Here is a 19,936-nt window from a genome sequence, read left to right on the forward strand (position 1 = left end):
GGGAGCTTTCTAATGACACTCCACCTTCCATGATACTCAGGACAAAGCTGGTAGTAGGGATTACAGAGGATTACACAGAGGTTTAAATTTAATAAAAACAAAGAAACTCAAGTTAGGAAGTTACGGGTAAGTTATCATGCAGATTTCCCTTTGATAGTAACAATTAAAACTGTTTTATAAGGAAGAACAAAACTTTAATGCTGAGATAAAAGGTACAAACAAAGACACTTCAGACATCAACTTCCTATTGATATAAACAGTGACCTTGGCCTTTCTTCTGACCTGAAAAGACATCCCTATTAATTGAATCACTTATAGGATGCCATTTTTTCATTAACACTCTCTGTGTCCCAATGACTGCCGGGTATATTAGCATTCAGACATGAGAAGCTGATAATTAAAGTACTTTCAGTAAAGAGATCCTAGAGGGATTTCAGTGCCCATTTTGGCAATGAATGACTTTCATTGGATCTCTGTTAAAGATAAAAGCTTTCTTTACTTTTCTCTCTTCTTCCTCTTATCATTTGAAAAAAAACCTAAACCTACAAATCAAACCTGAGAAAAATCCAGCAAAGAATTCTCTGAGAAATAGCATTAACAAACTTCAACTAATACAAAACGAATCTGAATGAAATTCTAGAGAGATCCATGAAAACCTTTTTGACAAAAAGCTTTAACAAACTTCAACTGTCAGAATTCAAAATGGCCTTCTGTCAACCATTTTTGTTTACAAATTGTATTAAAACAGAACATGCACAACTATATAGGACAATTAGCAACTACAGGTGAAATTAAAGAAAGATCCACGAAGGACATTCTGAAAAATAGCAATAACAAACTTTAACTTTCAAAATTCAAAATGGCTCCCTGTCAACAATCTTATTTTCAGATATCAAAATTCCATATTCACAAGTAGAGACAATATCTAATTTGAGGAAGATTCATGCAGTACTTTCTGAGTACTTCAACCTGTCAAAATCATAAATGGCAGCTTGGCGGCAATTTTATTTTCCAGTTGATATCTAATTCAATATACACAACTATACCACAGGGAACTTACATCAGGGCAGAAAGAAAATTCAGCATCACTGGTCCTTCAGGCAAGTTGTGGTTCAAAAGATCATGATCCAAGTTAAGGTACGTGAAACATAGTGGTCCAATTAGTGGCAGTAACAAGAATTGTTTGCGAATGGATAGACAAAAGGAATTTGAATAGCCTACCCTCTAATGATAGTGGTTTAAAATGTGTCAGTATGAATTTTGAATCAAATCTGTAGTACACTTATAAAGGAGTCAACTGTTGATTTTCAACACTTTAACCAAAAACTTAAGATTTGCCATAAACAGTCTATTAAGTCGAAAATGGGTTTTTTTTTGTCAAATTATTCATTCTCACTCCAGAAAGTAATATTTAACCTCTACATGCAGCAACCCTGAAGCCAAATATTAAAACCATAGTATAATTACAAAGGAGTTTACAGATGCCTTTCAATATTTGCGTCAAAAACTTTACATTAGATTTGACTTAACAAGAGGGCCATGGGCCTTAAAGGCCAGCTGAGTTTTAAAATATTTTTGTAAATTTGACCCTTTTTGACCCGCCCATCAGCCCCTTGGGGCCAATGATTGCATACCAGCAAACTGCCTTCAAAAACTGCTAATTCCAATAGAAATGACACAAATGACAGACAAAAATTTGATTTCCCTATACAAACAACAGTAAAGGGTACCTCCTCCAAAGGGGCAAGCATATGAGACCCCAAGGTCATGATATTCACAATTTTGGTAAAGCACCTTAAGACCCTTTCATCTATAAAGAGTACTTGATTCTACCTTATTTGGGCGTTGTAAAGATGTTCTTTGAAATTTAAGCTTATTTGACCCTTGTTTGGCCCCGCCCATCAGCCCCTGGGGTCTGTCAGGGCCAACATGTGCATACCATCAAACTGTCATTCCATGCTGATAATGTTTACCAAGTTAGAATTAATGAATTCCAATAGAAAGGAAACAAATAACAGTCTAAAATCTTATTTTCCTATATAAACTTTGGTAAACAAGAGGCCCATGGGCCTTAACGGTCACCTGAGATTTGAAATATTTCAGTTAATTCAATTGACCCTTTTTGGCCCCACCCATCAGCCCCTGGGGGTCAGTCAGGGCCAACATGTGCATTCCATCAAACTGTCATCCCATGCTGATAATGTTTACCAAGTTAGAATGAATTCCAATCGAAATCAAGCAAATTATAGTCAAAAATGTGATTTCCCTATATAAACTATAGTAAAGTTTACCCCCTCCCCAGGGGCAAATGTGAGACCCCTGGGTCATGAAATTCACAATTTTGGTAAAGCACCTTGAGACCCTTCCATCTATGAAGAGTGTTTGATTCCACCATATCTGAGAGTAGAGAAGAAGATTTTTGAAATTTCAGTCAATTTGACACTTTTTTCTCCACCCCTCTGGCCCCTGGGGGGTGGGGACCATATAATTCCCAATTTTGGTTGACATTTAGCCATGGAAGCTTCCTGCCAAATTTAATTGAATTGGGATTAGCGGTTTCGGAGAAGAAGTCAAAAATGTAAATTGATTACGACGGACGACGCCAGACCAAAGGGGATCAAATTACGTCTTTTGAGACTTCCTCTCAGGTGACCTAAAAAGCCAAGTTCAAATTGTTTTCTTTCAAATACAAAAAAAGACTCTTTTCCCAAAATTATTCATCCTCACTCTTGGAAGTAATAATCAACCACCACAGCAACACTTGTACCAAAAACTTAACATTTGGAAACGAAAACATATTAGCTCCCCTTCTCTTCGAGAAGCCAGCTAAACAAAACATTCAGCCATTACCATGACAGACAATTCACATGCTGTATACTAATGACATGCCCAATTACATTTTAAACAATTGTGACCTTGATCTTAAGTTGTTGTCAGATGTCAAAAATAAAATCTTTTCTGAAATATTTTAGCCCTTTTTTTAATGTGAGCACATGGTTTCATAATATGTTAACATTAGGTCAGACCATGCAGGAAAAGCAAAGTGAGTCATAATAGAGGCTTATCAACAAAAATCTGTCCAGAAGGTCAGTTGATATCTTGTATGAATACGTTTTGATTTCAGAAGTATTCAAGTGTGACTTTGACCTTTAACCTGACCACAAAAAATTAATTACGTGTAGATCTTGATGGTGTGATACTATGGTGTGAACATGAATCAATCTCTTCAGGGACTAAGTCAGACATGAGATATCCTCATGTCACAAGCTTTTTATATCAAGAGTACAAGGTCAAGTGCAACCCTTGACCTTGCAAAGGTCACCAAATCTTAATCTGTTCAGATATTCATGGGATATTCTGTACACAAGGTAATGAATGTCTGAACACACCCAGACATGCATGCACAGACAATTGGAAGTGATTACTATAATATTATATTGCTGAGAAATAAAGCAGCATTAGGACAGCAACACATAAGCAGAAAAGCAGAACATCCTTATATTTAAGTATGTACTACAACAAATTACTGCTCACTTTAATGCAAGGCATTAAAACGTAAGTGCTATACCTCTTTTTAGTTAAATTTATATACATGTATATATATATACACATTGTTATAAATATATAAATGGTGTATTATTCTACAACAGCTACTTGAGTTTTAGTATGTTTCAATAGATATGCACTTGTGTATATTTCCACAGTATCTGGTTGAGGTATATAAAACACAACTTACCTAGGCCTAGTAAACAAAACCACGATAATTGTTTAAATGATTTTTATAAAATAATATATTATTTTCACTCATATTAGTATTATTTTCACATATAATAATGAAATATTTATCATCGTTTTTTTTTTAGTTTCAGTGACGATGACTGCAGACAAAAAAATCACAGCTTAAAAACAACCTAGCAGGCCTACACTGGCACTTTAAAATCTCTCTGGCCTACACCGGCACTTTAAAATCTCTTCAACAGTTTTTACTGATGTGACCTTGAATTAAGTTTTGATCAATTAACTTATGGAGCTTTAAGCGCTGTTATTATAATCATGGCCATCTTCATACTTAAAACAATATTCTGACCAACAAACAAAATACTCTCAATAAAGGCTGTACAATATCATGTACAGTGGTGCTATAATCAGACATTTTTACAAGGAATGTTTGGTTTGTGAAATCCTTTTTTTATAGTATACTTTCTCCTCCTTTAAGATAAATAAAGCAAAAATGACTATATAACAGATACTTACCCTGAAAGATCTGGTTTCTTTATGCTCTTGATAATGGTCATCAATTTGCTGTTGAAACAAAACAATATCTTCTTAAAAAAGTCATAGCAGGCCACAGGTAACTTAATATAAAGGTTGATGATTTGCTAACAGGTATATCAACAGCCAACATGAAATATATAATGAAATACAGTCAAACCTCGATGATTCAAACTTCGTTGATTCAACTTTCTCGTTGTATCAAACTTTTTGCTTGGTCCCAAATTTTCTCACTATATAACACTACTAACGAACCTATGTAGGATTCGAATTTTTATAAATCGAAGTTTTCGATGTATCAAACTTTTTTCATGCCCCGTTCGCTATGATATAATAGGTAATTGACATCTCATGATTCGAACAAAAAATTTACCTGTAGGCCTACTGACCACTGGACAGGTGTTTGTCGTGACCCCACGGCAAGATTTCACACCTCTCCCCCAAATGAACTGACTGACAATAGGGATAACGATAGCGTGTGTTGTCACCCCGATCATTGGGTTAATTAATAATCAGACCAAATTGATAGATAAAAGGTGTATTTAGAAGCCATGATATTTAATCACTCCGGTAAGTTCAAGTTCAAGTTCATTTATTACTTTAAGTCTTACGACTCATCAGTGTAAACATATGTATACAGGATATTTACATATATACAAAATGTTAAATTGGCCACAGGAGAATGAACAAAGCTATAATATAATATAATAGTAACATCAATCAATATTATTATTACAATATATATATACATATATATATCTCATGCTTGTGATTGGCACTTATTTGTCGCTAACAGATATTTCCCAAGATTACACAAGTCTTTAACATTATTTGTATTAAGTAATTGAGTAAGCTTATATACACTTGGATTATTTCTATAATAATATTTTAAATACTTCTGTCTTAAATCAGAATACCTAGTACAAACTAAAACAAAATGAAATTCGTCTTCTATATCATTAAGATTACATAGCGTACAAACTCTGTTACTTCTATCAATGCCAACATATCGCCCAGATTCAATATTCAACTTGTGAGCTGACAGTCTGAGCCGAGCAATTTCTTTCGTATAGCTGATATTAACTGATTTTGTTAGATACGATTGTAATAGAATTTTATCATTTAATTCCCTGTAAAGCAAACCTTTCGACATATCTATAATAGCGCTATATCCATTTTGATTAAAAATGTCAAATAATCTTTCCTTAATTATTGCAAAAGAAAAAATCGTTTCCATTCTTGGCGTCCCAAATATAACCTAAGCCTAAGCGATTCAAATCATCTTTGATTTCACAGACCCATTGGTCCTTAAATAGGAGCATATTTTCATAACACGATTTCAATATACAATTTTCAGTATTGAGCAATTTAAACCAATATCTAAAAATTCTAAGTTTCCTTGTTATGTACAATGGATAACGGCCTAATTACAAAACATTTCGGTAGTCGTCTCTGATAATCTCCGCCGCCATTGAAATCAGCGGTCGGTGAGTATTTTACGGAGCTGTAAAACAAGCAGACCAATTTTTAACACAAACAATTAGCAATGTCTTCACTCATATTCAAAGTGTCACGTTTCAAACTTATACATAAATATCCAAGTAAATCGATTATTTGTCATTCAATCATGCATTCTCCAACCGATCGGCATTCCGTATTTTTTATGCACATAACGTAAATGCATGTGTCTTTAGCAGCGACTTACGTAAGTGTGCATTGTACTTCTTATGCTTTATCTGCTAAACGCGATATAAGTGTTTTGTAACCGATACATAGTTTGTTTAATTAATAAAATGCTTAGGTATAATTAATGAAAAGTATTTTTATTTTGTTGTGTTTGAGGTATAAATTAACTAAACTTTTCGATGAGAGCCTGACAGGCGACGATCAACATGAAGACACTGAGGACATGTAATGTTAACATATATGGCCATTATCAAGAAAACATCGATCTATTGTCAACCATGAATAATTCGAAGTCCCGCTGTTTCAAAGTTTTTCTGTAAGTCCCTTGAACTTCGAAACATTGAAGTTTGACTGTACTATAATGCTTAAAAAGGATGACTAAATCTTAATTCAAGGTTGTTTTTTAAGAAATGCATGGAATTTATACGGTAATGATCTGTCATCGATCAGATAAATAGGTTCAGCCATCCTCGATGATATTCCGTAAATGAAAGCTGTGTATAATAATGACACATTGTATGTCTAATTGCCTGTCCCACTTTGGCTTTACCATCTGGAATGCTGAAGCAGTCCATCTGCGCTTATCCTTGCCTCTCAACGCAGTGATGCAGATGGTATCGTTACAGTTTGGGCGAGATTTTTCAAGCACAACCTCAAATTGCAGCACTTTTTCAGCATTACCTCAAATTCCAGGACTTTTCTAGCACTGACCCTAAATTCCAGCACTTTTCCAGCACTGACCCTAAATTACAGAATTTTTCCTGCACTGCATGGCCCTAAATTCCAACACTTTTCCAGCACTGACCTTGAAATTGCAGCTCTTTTCCAGCATTAACCCCAAATTCTAGCATTTTTCCCACACTGGCCTCAAATTCCAGCAATGATCCTGAATTTAAGAACTTTACCAGCACTAACCCCAAATTCCAGCATTTTTCCAGCACTGACCTCGAAATTCCAGCATTTTTCCAGCACAACCTCAAATTGCAGCACTTTTCAGCATTACCCCAAATTCAAGGACTTTTCCACCACTAACCCCCAATTCTAAGATTTTTCCAGCGCTGAGCCTAAATTTCAGCACTTTTCCAGCACTGACCCCGAATTCCAGCATTTTACCAGCACTGACCCTGAATTTCAGAACTTTTCCAACACTGACCCCAAATTCCAGCATTTTTCCAGCAATGACCCTGAAATCAAGCATTTTTCCAGCACTGATCCCGAATTCAAGCACTTTTTCAGCACTGACCCCAAATTCCAGCTCTTTCCAGCACTGAACCCAAATTCCAGCACTTTTCCAGCACTGACCCCAAATTCCAGCACTTTTCCAGCAATGACCCCGAATTACTTTTCATCATTTCATCATCTGTACGAACCATGTCGACACTAAGATTACATCCAAATTCTACTAACCTTCTTTTATTCATTGGTGTTCTCAACCGGTTCAACTCTGTTTCATCCAACTCCTGAAATGCAAAATCAAATTAAATTCATTTTGGCCTTTTTTCAACACACACTTTATTCTTTACTGTATTAATGGTTATGAATACATCTTATGTACATTCATTCACCAAAGTATCCAGGTTAACAACAGGCCCAATGTTCCTGTATTGCTCACCTGTTCTTAATCTCAAATATCTGTGACCTCTAATGTGGGTCAAAATAAAACACAGTCCCTTGTGGAATTTGAATCATGGTAAAGTTATTTTAAGCATGCATATAATGATCTAGATTGATCCTTCTGACAACATATATCATAACTGTCCTTTATAAAGCATACTGCTAGATAAAACATACTGAGTATTGCTAAAGTGATGCATGTCCCCTACTACATGGCCCCACAAGCTATTACACTCAAACAATTATTAAAGAAACTTGGATTTTCCAAAAACAGTAATGGTGATATTCTTCCACTCCATAATGCTACTGATAAAAACCTCTTGGTTTAATATTCGAAAGACAGAACTTTCATGTGCTAGTCTTCAACCTACAATGCATATGGTCACTGTGACCTAAAAACTAGGGAATATTTGTTTGTTCAAAGATAATTAACTGGGTTATACTGTATACCTGGTAATTTTCATCCCCGTTTAATTTTCGCTATTTTACGTAAGACGAATTTAAGATGAAGGCAAAAATTTCAAACTGAATTGAAGGGTTTATAAACCATATTACATGGGCCAAGTGTACTCAGATCACAAACATACCTTCTTACTTTTCAACTGTAAAATCATGTACTAGGCTTAGCATTTTCAATTAAAAAACCATACATACCAAGTTATTTTAAAAATTACGTCTTCTTTTAAATTATGAACTCCAGTCAAGACAAAAATGAAATACAGAGTGGCATATCAAATTCCTGTCATGGAAAAGACTAATTTTATGAGTTCACCATTGCTTGATTGTAGCTTCCATTCATGAACATGTATGTACATGTGAACAAGAGAAAACACTGGTCAGTCATTAGTCATGGTGCGGTGAACTTACAATTGATTGTGTTTGCGTAAAATTACCCATGCATACCCGATACTACTTGAATTAGTCGGGACTAAAAGGAAATCCGAGCACCAGTAAGCGATCTTTATTTCACACCTTGATTATATTTCACATCTCATGCTGGTAAGACAACTGGGAAACTCGATAAGTCCTGAGTGTTCCGCTTGCAACTGTATTGAAAATTCTGAACGAAATTTTTCGATTTTACAAACGAGGAAAAAGATATTTCTTGAAAATCATTTAGGGCGATTTTAAAACGGGCGAATATGTTTTGGCAAAAATAACCTGGGGCGAAAATAATCTGGGACAAAAATTACCAGGTTTACAGTATTTGTTCAAAGATAATTAATAAATGACTTTCATCGCAGCTGATAAATATTAAAATCTAAAATGATTGAGAGGTGGTTCAGAAGATTCTCAAAGAACAAGAGATCCCAGTGGGATCTTGGCGCCCACCATTGAATGATCTTTATAGGTTCCATGTCAGATTGATCTTTTCTCTATTTTTCCCTTTCTCTTACTAATCTGTGCAAATTGAGAAACATCCCTCAAGTACTTATCGAACAAGGGGAACCTATACTATGAAATTTGAGAAAGATCCCTTAAGTATTTTCTAAGAAATAGCAATAACAAACTTCAAATGTCAAAATCCAAGATGGCTGCCTGTCGGCCATGTTGTTTTCCGATTGGTCTCAAAATGCAATATGCATAACTAAGCACCACGGGGAACCTACATATGAAATTTCAGAAAGATCCCTTTAGTACTTTCTAAGAAATAGCGATAACAAACTTCAATTGTCAAAATCCAAGATGGCTGCTTCTCGGCCATGTTGTTTCCGATTGGTCTCAAAAAGCAATATGCATAAATAGGCACCAAGGGGAACATACATACAAAATTTGAGAAAGATCCCTGGAGTACTTTCTCAGAAATAGCGATAACAAACTTCAATTGTCAAAATCCAAGATGGCTGCCTGTTGGCCATGTTGTTTTCCGATTGGTCTCAAAATGCAATATGCATAACTAGGCACCAAGGGGAACCTACATATGAAATTTCAGAAAGATCCGTTGTACTTTCTGGGAAATAGCGATAACAAACTTCAATTGTCAAAATCCAAGATGGCTGCCTGTTGGCCATGTTGTTTTCCGATTGGTCTCAAAATGCAATATGCATAACTAGGCACCAAGGGGAACTTACATATGAAATTTCAGAAAGATCCCTTCTGTACTTTCTGAGAAATAGCGATAACAAACTTCAATTGTCAAAATCCAAGATGGCTGCCTGTCGGCCATGTTGTTTTCCGATTAGTCTTAAAATGCAATATGCATAACTTAACACCAAGGGGAAATTGCATATGAAATTTCAGAAAGATCCCTTCATTTCTTTCTGAGAAATAGTGATAACAAACTTCAATTTTTTAAATCCAAGATGGCTGCCTGTTGGCCATGTTGTTTTTCGATTGGTCTCAAAATGCAATATGCATAACTAGGCACCAAGGGGAACTTACATATGAAATTTCAGAAAGATCCATTCAGTACTTTCTGAGAAATAGTGATAACAAACTTCAATTGTCAAAATCCAAGATGGCTGCCTGTTGGCCATGTTGTTTTCCGATTGGTCTCAAAATGCAATATGCATAACTAGGCACCAAGGGGAACGTACATATGAAAATTGAGAAAGATCCCTTCAGTACTTTCTGAGGATTAGCGATAACAAGAATTGTTTACGGACGGACGGACGGAGGGACGGACGGACCACGGACCACGGACCACAGACGCAGGGCGATTTGAATAGCCCACCATCTGATGATGGTGGGCTTAAAATGTTGATGCTAGACAACAAATGAAACGGCATAGCTAAAAGTTCTGTAACAAAACTCACAAACAGGTACAAGAGTATTATTTGTATGATTGTATCAGATACAAGATTTTTGAAATAACAAAATGAACAGAAATACAAGAGGCCCAGAGGGCCTGTATCGCTCACCTGGTTTCATGAGATATGAAACAAGAGAACTATGCTTAAGTATATTTGTCACTGGTATTGCTATGTCAATATATCATAAGCATTTTATATGGACGTACATGAACATTGGTTTTATTGTAATTCTAAAAATATCAATTTAGCCAAATTGATCCCTTTTGGCCCGCCCCTCAGCCCCCCGGGGGGTCAGCCCCACCAATTGTACAATTTTGAATCTCTACCCCAAAGGGATGCTACCAGGCGAATATGAGCGATATCCATTGCTTAGTTTCAGAGAAGAAGTTGTTTATATCAATTTAGGCAAATTGACACCTTCTGGCCCGCCCCTCAGCCCCCAGGGGGGTCAGCCCCATCATTTGTACAATTTTGAATCCCTACCCCAAGGGGATGCTACCAGTCAATTATGAGAGATATTCATTGCTTAGTTTCAGAGGAGAAGTTGTTTATAACAATTTAGCCAAACTGGCCCCTTTTGGCCCTGCCCCTCAGCCCCAAGGTGGTCAGCCCCGTCATTTGTACAATTTTGAATCCTTACCCCAAGGGGGTGCTACCAGGCAAATATGAGCAATATCCATTGCTTGGTTTCAGAGGAGAAGTCGTTTATATCAATCAAGCCAAACGGGCCCTTTTTGGCCACGCCCCTAAGACCCCCAGGGGGTCAGCCCCACCATTTGTACAATTTTGAATTCCTACCTCAAGTAGGTGCTACCAGGCAAATATGAGAGATATCCATTGCTTAGTTTAAGAGGAGAAGTTGTTTATATCAATTTAGCCAAATTGACCCTGTTTGGCCCCGTCCCTCAGCCCCCCGGGGGGTCAGCCCCACCATTTGTACAATTTTGAATTTCTACCCCAAGTAGGTGCTAACAGGCAAATATGAGCGATATCCATTGCTCGGTTTCAGAGAAGAAGTCGTTTATATCAATATAGCCCAATTGACCCCATTTGGCCCCGCCCCTCAGCCCCCCGGGGGGGTCAGCCCAATTATTTGTACAATTTTGAATGCCCACCACATAGTGATGCTACCAGACAAATATGAGCGATATCCATTGCTCGGTTTCAGAGAAGAAGTCGCTAATATCAATATAGCCCAATTGACCACATTTGGCCCCGCCCCTCAGGCCCCTGGGGGGTCAGCTCCATCATTTGTACAATTTTGAATCCCAACCCTATAGTGATGCTACCAGGCAAATATGAGTGACAGGCATTGCTCGGTTTGAGAGAAGAAGTCGTTTATATCAATATAGCCAGATTGACCACATTCAGCCCCACCCCTCAGGCCCCTGGGGGGTCAGCCCCATCATTTGTACAATTTTGAATCCCCACCCCATAGTGATGCTACCAGGCAAATATGAGTGATAGCCATTGCTTGGTTTCAGAGAAGAAGTCGTTTATATCAATAGCGCAAAAATGACCCCTTTTGGCCCCGCCCCAGAGGCCCCCAGGGGGTCAGCCCCATCATTTGTACAATTTTGAGTCCCCTACCCATAGGGATGCTTCTGACCAAATTTGGTCAAATTCTGATGTGTGGTTATGAAGAAGAAGTCAATTGTTGACGGACGGACGGACGACGGACGACGGACGACAGACGGACGGACGGACGACGGACGCAACGGTATGGCATAAGCTCACCTTGGTCCTTCGGACCAGGTGAGCTAACAATGGTTTTTTTTCATTTTAAATTAATAAATTGACAAGAAAAGGTCAAATATACATACCACAAACTTCACACCATCTATCCCAGCCTCTCTGAAGCTTCGACAAAATTCGGGAAATGCGTTCTAAAAGAAACAACATTCAAACTTTTAAAACAAATATTCACTCCAAGGTTATCATTTTAGTAAAAAAATGTAAGGTATGAATATAGTTTGTATGAAACGCTTGAAGCAACAGATGATACATCAAGCCATGCATTTCTTATCTTATTCAGGAATCAATCCCACTATCTTACACTCCATTTCTTCAAACCAGGAAGTCTACACTGAAGTGAATTAAAACAAAAGGTCTGATTCGATCATAGTACGACTTCCTATTATACAACCAGACCATCTTAACTTTCCTTCTATCAATATATAATAGCCTTGTATACTTGAGAGGTGAAGTTGACTTACAGCTTATAAGTACAGTGTATAAGATTACATTGTGAGGATAACATATTTGTAAACTTATAAAGGGCCCAAAGTGCATGCAAATGTATATTTCATGTAGGTACAACAATTCAAGGAATTATTGCAAAATATTTTCATAGATGTATTTAATATAATATTACTATGGCTCCTATAGCATTGAATTAACAGAAATTAATGGCAAGGTAATTTATATTACAGAACACCATATGGAAGATTTAAGGTCACATAGCAGTCCAACCATGTGGGTTTTCTCTGACAGGTATTCTGCTTTCTCGCACCTCGGACAGGGAAATCTCACGTGATACCCGGTGCTAGATTTTTCTATCTCGTCCGATCTGTCTGGTACCTTTACGTGAGTTTTGGCGGAATTTTAACCCATTCATGTATTCATCCGCGCAAGTGACGTAATACTCTCGAATCGGTGAACAAGTGCACAAACCGCAATGCAGTATGTATACACACATAGATACATTGTATAATTGATTAAATTGTTGTCATATTTAATTTGCATACATATACATTGTATCAATAATGTTCCGTAATAGTAAATAAAGTCGCATTCCAGATCATCAGCTGATAACATCAACATATGGTTACAGTACAGTTTGCACAACATAAAAAACAAACGTCATCATTTATGCAGAATGCAGAAAACCAAACAAGAGAAGGACATAGGAGTAATCATTGACTCCGAGCTTTCGTTTGACGAACATATATCTGAAAAAGTTAAGAAAGCGAACTCTATGTTTGCACTCATCAGAAGGACTTTCCAGTTTATGGACACCAGGTCTTTTATCCCATTATATAAATGTCTGGTAAGATCCCAACTGGACTACGCTAGTCCTATGTGGGCAGCTCACTTACAAAAACACATTGACAAGATAGAAGGGGTTCAAAGAAGAGCAACCAAGTGTCTCCCGGGAATGAAGGAATTGGCCTACAGTGAGAGGCTGGAAAAACTCAAACTACCAACATTGGCATTCAGAAGAATTAGAGGAGATATGATAGAACTGTACAAAATGATAAGCGAAATATATGATAAAGCATGTTTTAATGGTATCATTTTATGGAAGGATGCTGCTGAACGCAACAGTACAAGAGGACATACCAAAAAAATATTCCCTAGACTATCCACAAATACGCTAAGAAAAAACTACTTTTCAAACAGAACAGTGTCAATCTGGAATGAATTGCCAGAACAGGTTAAATCAGTATTAAATGTAAACTCCTTCAAATACAAGCTAGACGATCACTGGAAAAACCAAGAACTTTTCTTTAATTACAAAGCATCAATTAAATCATAAACAATGTACAGTAGACCGGACAGAAGTAATATATCAATCTCATGAATTATTTGAGTCTGGTATAGAGGACTTTAAAAGTCCTGAACTAGAAATAAACTTATCTTATCTTATTTAATGACAACACATTTTTTATTACGTCACCATTTATCGATTATTCAGTTCGATAATCGTCTGCTCAATCGATCAAGAAAAGCATGAACTTCAAAGTTGGTGAAACTGTACGTGTTGGACAGAATGGAAAACGTGGTAAAATTGTGTCTATTGAAAAACCCTTAGGGACATATACATATTACGTTATTCACTCCTTTGACGGTGAGATGATCAGGTGTGCAAGGCACGAATTAATCAAAGGCCTTGATGACCATGTCGTATTTGATAAGGAACTGCTTCAGCTATTCAATCCTCAAAACTCTCCTCCTCAGCCAACAAGCGAGTCGTCCCCACCCCCGGGCCTATCTATTGCTACCCCACCCATGACCAACTAGCCACCGCTCCATCATCAAGCATAATCCCTCCACCACCCAGCGCAACTAGCCTGCCCCTTCGGGCAAACACTCCTAAGGTTACCCATGGTGGACCTGAGCCAAAGAATAAAACTCAGACATTCAACCCAAGATTTATAGCTACTACACCTGACGATGTAGACGATTTTATAACAGAAAATGAAAATGCGAGCACAAAAAGAAAGACATCTGGTCATGTAAAGCTCCTCCGAGATTTTTTATCAACACACGCAGAAACCCGTGAAATCTCAGATATACTCCATATATAGCGAGCTCGATCAACTTCTCGCTCAATTTTTCATGAGTGTCCGACAAAAAGATGGCTCGGAGTACGAGCCAACAAGTCTCAGAGGAATGTTAGGAAGCTTCGAAAGTGTACTTATAAACAAAGGAAATACGGGGAAAGTTTGATAACATCTGCCCTGTAGGTCAGAACAAATTGAAAAACCTGATGAAAACAATGACAATCAACGCAAATATAAAAGGTGAGAAACGACTTACAAACACTTCTGTCAGGAAACATCTATGTCAGAAACTCCTGGAAAACGACATCCCGGACACACAAGCCGTACAAATCACCGGACACAAAAATCCTAATTCACTAAACTATTACCGGGCAATGACGAGTGCACAAAAACGGAACAATTCCTCCATGCTTTGTAACACTAATCCCAATGATGGAGGTCAGATCCGTGTCCCAAGCGTGTACCAACAATCAAACACATGTGCACAACAGACATCGGAACGGTCTGTTTTTACAGGAAGTGTAATAAATGGTGGTGTTTTCAATATCACAATTAACAACAATCCAATCATAAATCCGCCAACAAATCGTGGAGCTAGACGTCCAGTTATCACCGACTCCGACGATGATTTGTAAATTCCGGATACAACAAGTTTCTGAGTGACGTCACACGCTCTAGTTAACCAATATTATTAGAAATATGTGCATTCAAACTGTTTTTGTCATGTATTTAATTACTATGTATTGTTTGGTTGGTTGTTGTTTATTATTTAAATAATATGTACCGATTGATCATTGTTTTTCTTCTTTGATATAACCGAACTATATTTTTACGCGAAAGGACTGAATTCGAAGCACAGATGAAGTGGTTAATCGGCTTTGAACCGGGAGGCCCCAGACGGGATACTCTTACACTTTAACGCATATATAGATGGGTTGTTATTATACAACTAGATATATGTAAATGGTGCGAGAAAAAAAATCTATTACCTGTAAGTGATCGAGTTCGGGTTATCTCAGTCTCGGGCTAAGATTCTGTAACATCCCAACCTCGGCTAACGTCTCGGTTGGGATTATGTTACAGAATCTTAACCCTCGACTGAGATAACCCGATCTCGATCACTTACAGGTAATAGATTTTATTATTCCCTCCACAGTAAGACCTATCACACACTTCCATCACAGCCAATAACAGTAACAATATAAGTTTATATATTAACTTGTTTCACAACTGTTGTAAAATAAATAAAATCATCATTTACATTTTTATAATCCTTAAAATACCTAGTTTCCAAATGTCATGGCACAGGATCTTCTAAGTATTTTATTTTTTTTAAATCCTTCAAATTTTACCAGTTTTAATTTCTGACCTACATTGTATAATGCTGGTGCTCAAAAGTTCTGCTCCCAAACCAGGACATAATGTCTTCCTGATCTGGAGTGGAAGATTCTTAATATAGCTCCTATGACCTTCATGCAAGTCAAGGTTATAAAAAAAAACCATCAAGTGCACTCTTTCATATGTTTCTCCTAGCCACATACATGTGTATCGGTCATCAGGGACTACAAACATATTTTACTAGAAATACAAAATGACCAGGAAAAAGACACTGATGTTCTGTCCATGCTGTGAAGGGAACCATGTTGTCCACTCAGTACAGCACCTTGTCCACTCAGTACAACACCTTGTCCACTCAGTACAACATCTTGTCCACTCAGTACAACACCTTGTCCACTCAGTACAACACCTTGTCCACTCAGTACAACACCTTGTCCACTCAGTACAACATCTTGTCCACTCAGTACAACACCTTGTCCACTCAGTACAACACCTGACCAGTTGTGTGACCATGAAGTCGTAATGCATCAGAGGTAAAATAGAGGAGTCTGCAGCTTTTTCTATAGTTACAATGGGTGGTGCAGATTGGTGTAGTGTGGTGCAGGGTGGATCAATGTGTGGCGTTGGGTGACACAAGGTGGTGTATAGAGTGGTAGAATGCTCTACTAGCTATAGGTGGTATTGTTATTGGCGACTCCACTGAGAGTAGATAAACCTCCAGGGAAAAATGAGACACAGTTTGAAGTTTATGTGTATTGTATTTAAAGAATTGGTTCATGCTACTGGGAGATGAACCGGCTAATGATGAAATACAAGTTGGAATAGTTCCGTTCATTGGCAAATGTGTATGCCTTGGTAGGTTCCATAATTGGATGTGCGATTATTGCATGGGACGATTGTTGCATATAATAATTGTTGCATGTGATGATTGTTCCATGCGACGATTTTTCCATGTGACAATTGTTGATGTGACGATTGTTCCATTTACCAGTCAGTATCAGATGGCTTTAGACTTTTAGTGGTATGGTCAATATACGTGATCATGGGTTCGCCCGATATAATGCCTTGACATCATGGAGTGGTGATTGGCGTGTTCAGAGATGACCTATGAGTATTGTGTCCGAGACAGAGTTGTAGTGGAACGGAGGAGTGATATGTTGGTGTATGATGAATACCTTTGTTGGTGTATTCTATTAGAGGTGGTTCTAGTGGCCCTGTTCACGTATATCTGTTGTCGTACACGATCTAAGTGGTAAATGTGCAAGAGATAGATAAAGAATAATATGTCATTTAGATGCCACAAGTGAAGACCAAGGGCCTGTTCGTTTATGCGAACAAACCGGTTCAATCAGTGTTTATCAGTTTTTTGGGGGATGATTTCTGTAACACCAATATTACAGGTTTATGTACATGTGTTTACAGGAATCATTGTGGCAGGTTTTGACCCCCATCTAAGACTTTTAAGGAAAGAATTGTTACCTATGATGTTATATTCTTTCACAACCATCGTTTAATATAATAAACGGCCATTTTCAATTCAACATTAATTGTCTTTGTTTTTATTAATTATTAATGCAAGCTGAATAAGTGGATGTATCTATTCAAATGACACATTAATAAAATCATATTCCTGATTCAAATGCAGTCTTATTACCACCAGAGACTTGTATATCAGGTATATATGGTATATACGTCTCTGTTATCACCAAAAATAGTCTGTTATCACCAAAAATAGTCTGTTATCACCAAAAATGATTCAAACTGATATAATTTTGTTATCCGTGCTGAAACTGCGCATTTATTAATTAGTTCGTTAATTTATTTCACCAGCAGTTTTACATTATAACCACCAGCATTAAAACTATGCCATTTATCTTTTTTAAAGATATTTCTTGTTAAATGTAATATTGCAAACATATATCCTGGACAGACAAGCAAATGTTAATACAGGCCTTGGAAGTCTTTGTCAAGACTCGTCTAAAAACAATATAAAATCATCATATTTTCATAAACGAACAACACCGGTCCAACTGGTCCAACCCTTTGGACCGCAAAAATGAAAATGGCCCAGATCCTGTGAGGCCTACATACTACTATAAGATCCTGTGCATGATCTGGAGGTAACTGAATTAATGTCCAGTTCATTTCTGGGTTTTTTTTTCAGATTGTGTTTAGTTTAACAAGAGTTTATTTAAACCAGTTTGCTTGGCATGCCTCTAATATAGTATTACAACAATGTGGAAGAAATGGGAGTGGATCCATGACTTGTAACCAAATAACTACCCATTCAATACAAGTTATAAATAGATTTGGGTCATCTATGGATAGAACAACTTATGTGATGACCGACATATTGTGTATTTTCTTGAGTAAAGTGGGTATATCTTATAATTATGAATAGCATGATGTTGTGAAAGTGTTTAGTGACCTAAGGAAACGTTTTAACGTTATTGAAGTGGGGATACATATTAGATTGGATGAATGGCTCTATTCCGGTATACTTACCTGCAGCTAAGTGCACAGTTCACCTACAGGTACAAACGTTCCTACGCTGATCAGGTCAGCTGTGCTCTTTATATCGAAAGAAATGTGATAAAGTCTCACTAAATTTGGACTAGGTAATAATCTTGACCCCGTATATCAACACGTCGAAGATAATAAACAAATATGGGATAGCCTACTTCAGACGATGATATAGTTATAAGTTAGCAGACGATAACAGCATATTATTACCGATGACAACCACTGTCCAACATCGTTGATCGTCCATCGGACTAGTCCGGAGTAATCGGGAAGGGTCCCGCTCATGGTCACTGTAGTTGTCCACTAGGTTACGGGTCCACCATTCAAACTGTCACTCGGGACGTATGTGTAAATATATTACTTCCTTGTTCAAGCTTCCGTGTTAAGTTTTAAATCCCCGGTACTTCTCTACACTTATACATACGGAACAATTCTGCGTTTATCGTTGATCGATTGGGGGTATAATACACATACAATACATGACTTGACCATGCTTATCACAGTGATATTTTTAAAGGTAACGATATGTACAATGTAGTTTTTCTTCAGTTATCTACATTTCAGATGCATGTTCTTACTTTTTCTACCTTTTCCCGCCTCTAGCCGCGTTTGTAATACACAACGTACTGTTAATCAGAGTTACTTAGTTTTCCTCCTCCTGTGGAATTATATAATCATCCATGTACTCTGTTCATGGGTATCCCATTTCCCTTCCAGCTCTCTCTCTCTCTCTCTCTCTCTCGCCCTTAATAAATAGTACAACATCATGTTTCTATTTAACAAGTTTTACGTCCGCTATAGACTGGCCACCAGACCTAAGCTTTTTTGTTAAGAAAATGGCAAGCTAAATTCTTATGCTAATCTGCCCCTAGTTTGAAACTTCAATCAGACATACAGTTGAGTGTAAGCTAACCTCTACCTTAGTGCACTACATTTACCAGAGGTGGAGGGTTAGTGATAAAGTGTCGGGACACCTTAACCACTTGGCCACCGCGGCCCCTTATCTCATAGGTAATGCGTTTAATAACTTTTTCTCGATTTGTAAAATATATTCTGAAATGAAAAGAAAACACAATCAGAAAGGCAGTTGGCAGTCACGCGCTATAATACGCTGCCCACAATAAAGTAACGTCATCATTTTACGTTGCGTAACCAAGTCGTAAATGACGGAGTCAACAATTTTGACGCACATTCCAAAGAATTCCAAGAATTGTAGTTGGCGCGATGGAAAACTTTTATAAAAACTTACATTTGCTTGCAAGTATGAGAGAAATATTATCAAACATGGGTCTGTTCCCCGAACAAGGATATCTCAACCCTTCTGTAAGAGTTTGCGCAGTTGGCCAGCACTCGACAAGCCTTGTGCTGACTGGCCAAACTCTTACACGAGGGTTGAGATATCCCTGTCCACGGAACAGACCCATGTTATATTCTATTTTTTTTTACTTGCAGGGTAACACTTGT

At 37.4% G+C, this 19,936-nt stretch overlaps 1 protein-coding gene across 4 annotated transcripts in view; it reads right to left on the reverse strand.

The window, feature by feature from the left end:
* Positions 1–18,833, reverse strand: part of LOC117339503 (lymphocyte cytosolic protein 2-like) — an 85,606-nt gene extending 66,773 nt beyond the window's left edge. For 2 of the 4 annotated variants that reach the window (XM_033901144.1, XM_033901142.1), the window contains exons 1-4: positions 18,683–18,832; positions 12,149–12,211; positions 7,366–7,418; positions 4,255–4,302 (exon numbers count right to left, since the gene is read on the reverse strand). In XM_033901144.1, the coding sequence (XP_033757035.1) occupies positions 4,255–4,302; positions 7,366–7,418; positions 12,149–12,211; positions 18,683–18,757 (239 nt within the window). In that variant the 5' untranslated portion in view covers positions 18,758–18,832. Of the gene's footprint in view, positions 1–3,736; positions 3,743–4,254; positions 4,303–7,365; positions 7,419–12,148; positions 12,212–18,682 lie in introns of all 4 variants that reach the window. The other 2 variants (XM_033901143.1, XM_033901141.1) reach the window with 2 other exon arrangements.
* Positions 18,834–19,936: the final 1,103 nt, after the last annotated feature.

This window comes from Pecten maximus, chromosome 12 (genome assembly GCF_902652985.1).
Source record: "Pecten maximus chromosome 12, xPecMax1.1, whole genome shotgun sequence".
Lineage (NCBI taxonomy): Eukaryota > Metazoa > Mollusca > Bivalvia > Pectinida > Pectinidae > Pecten > Pecten maximus.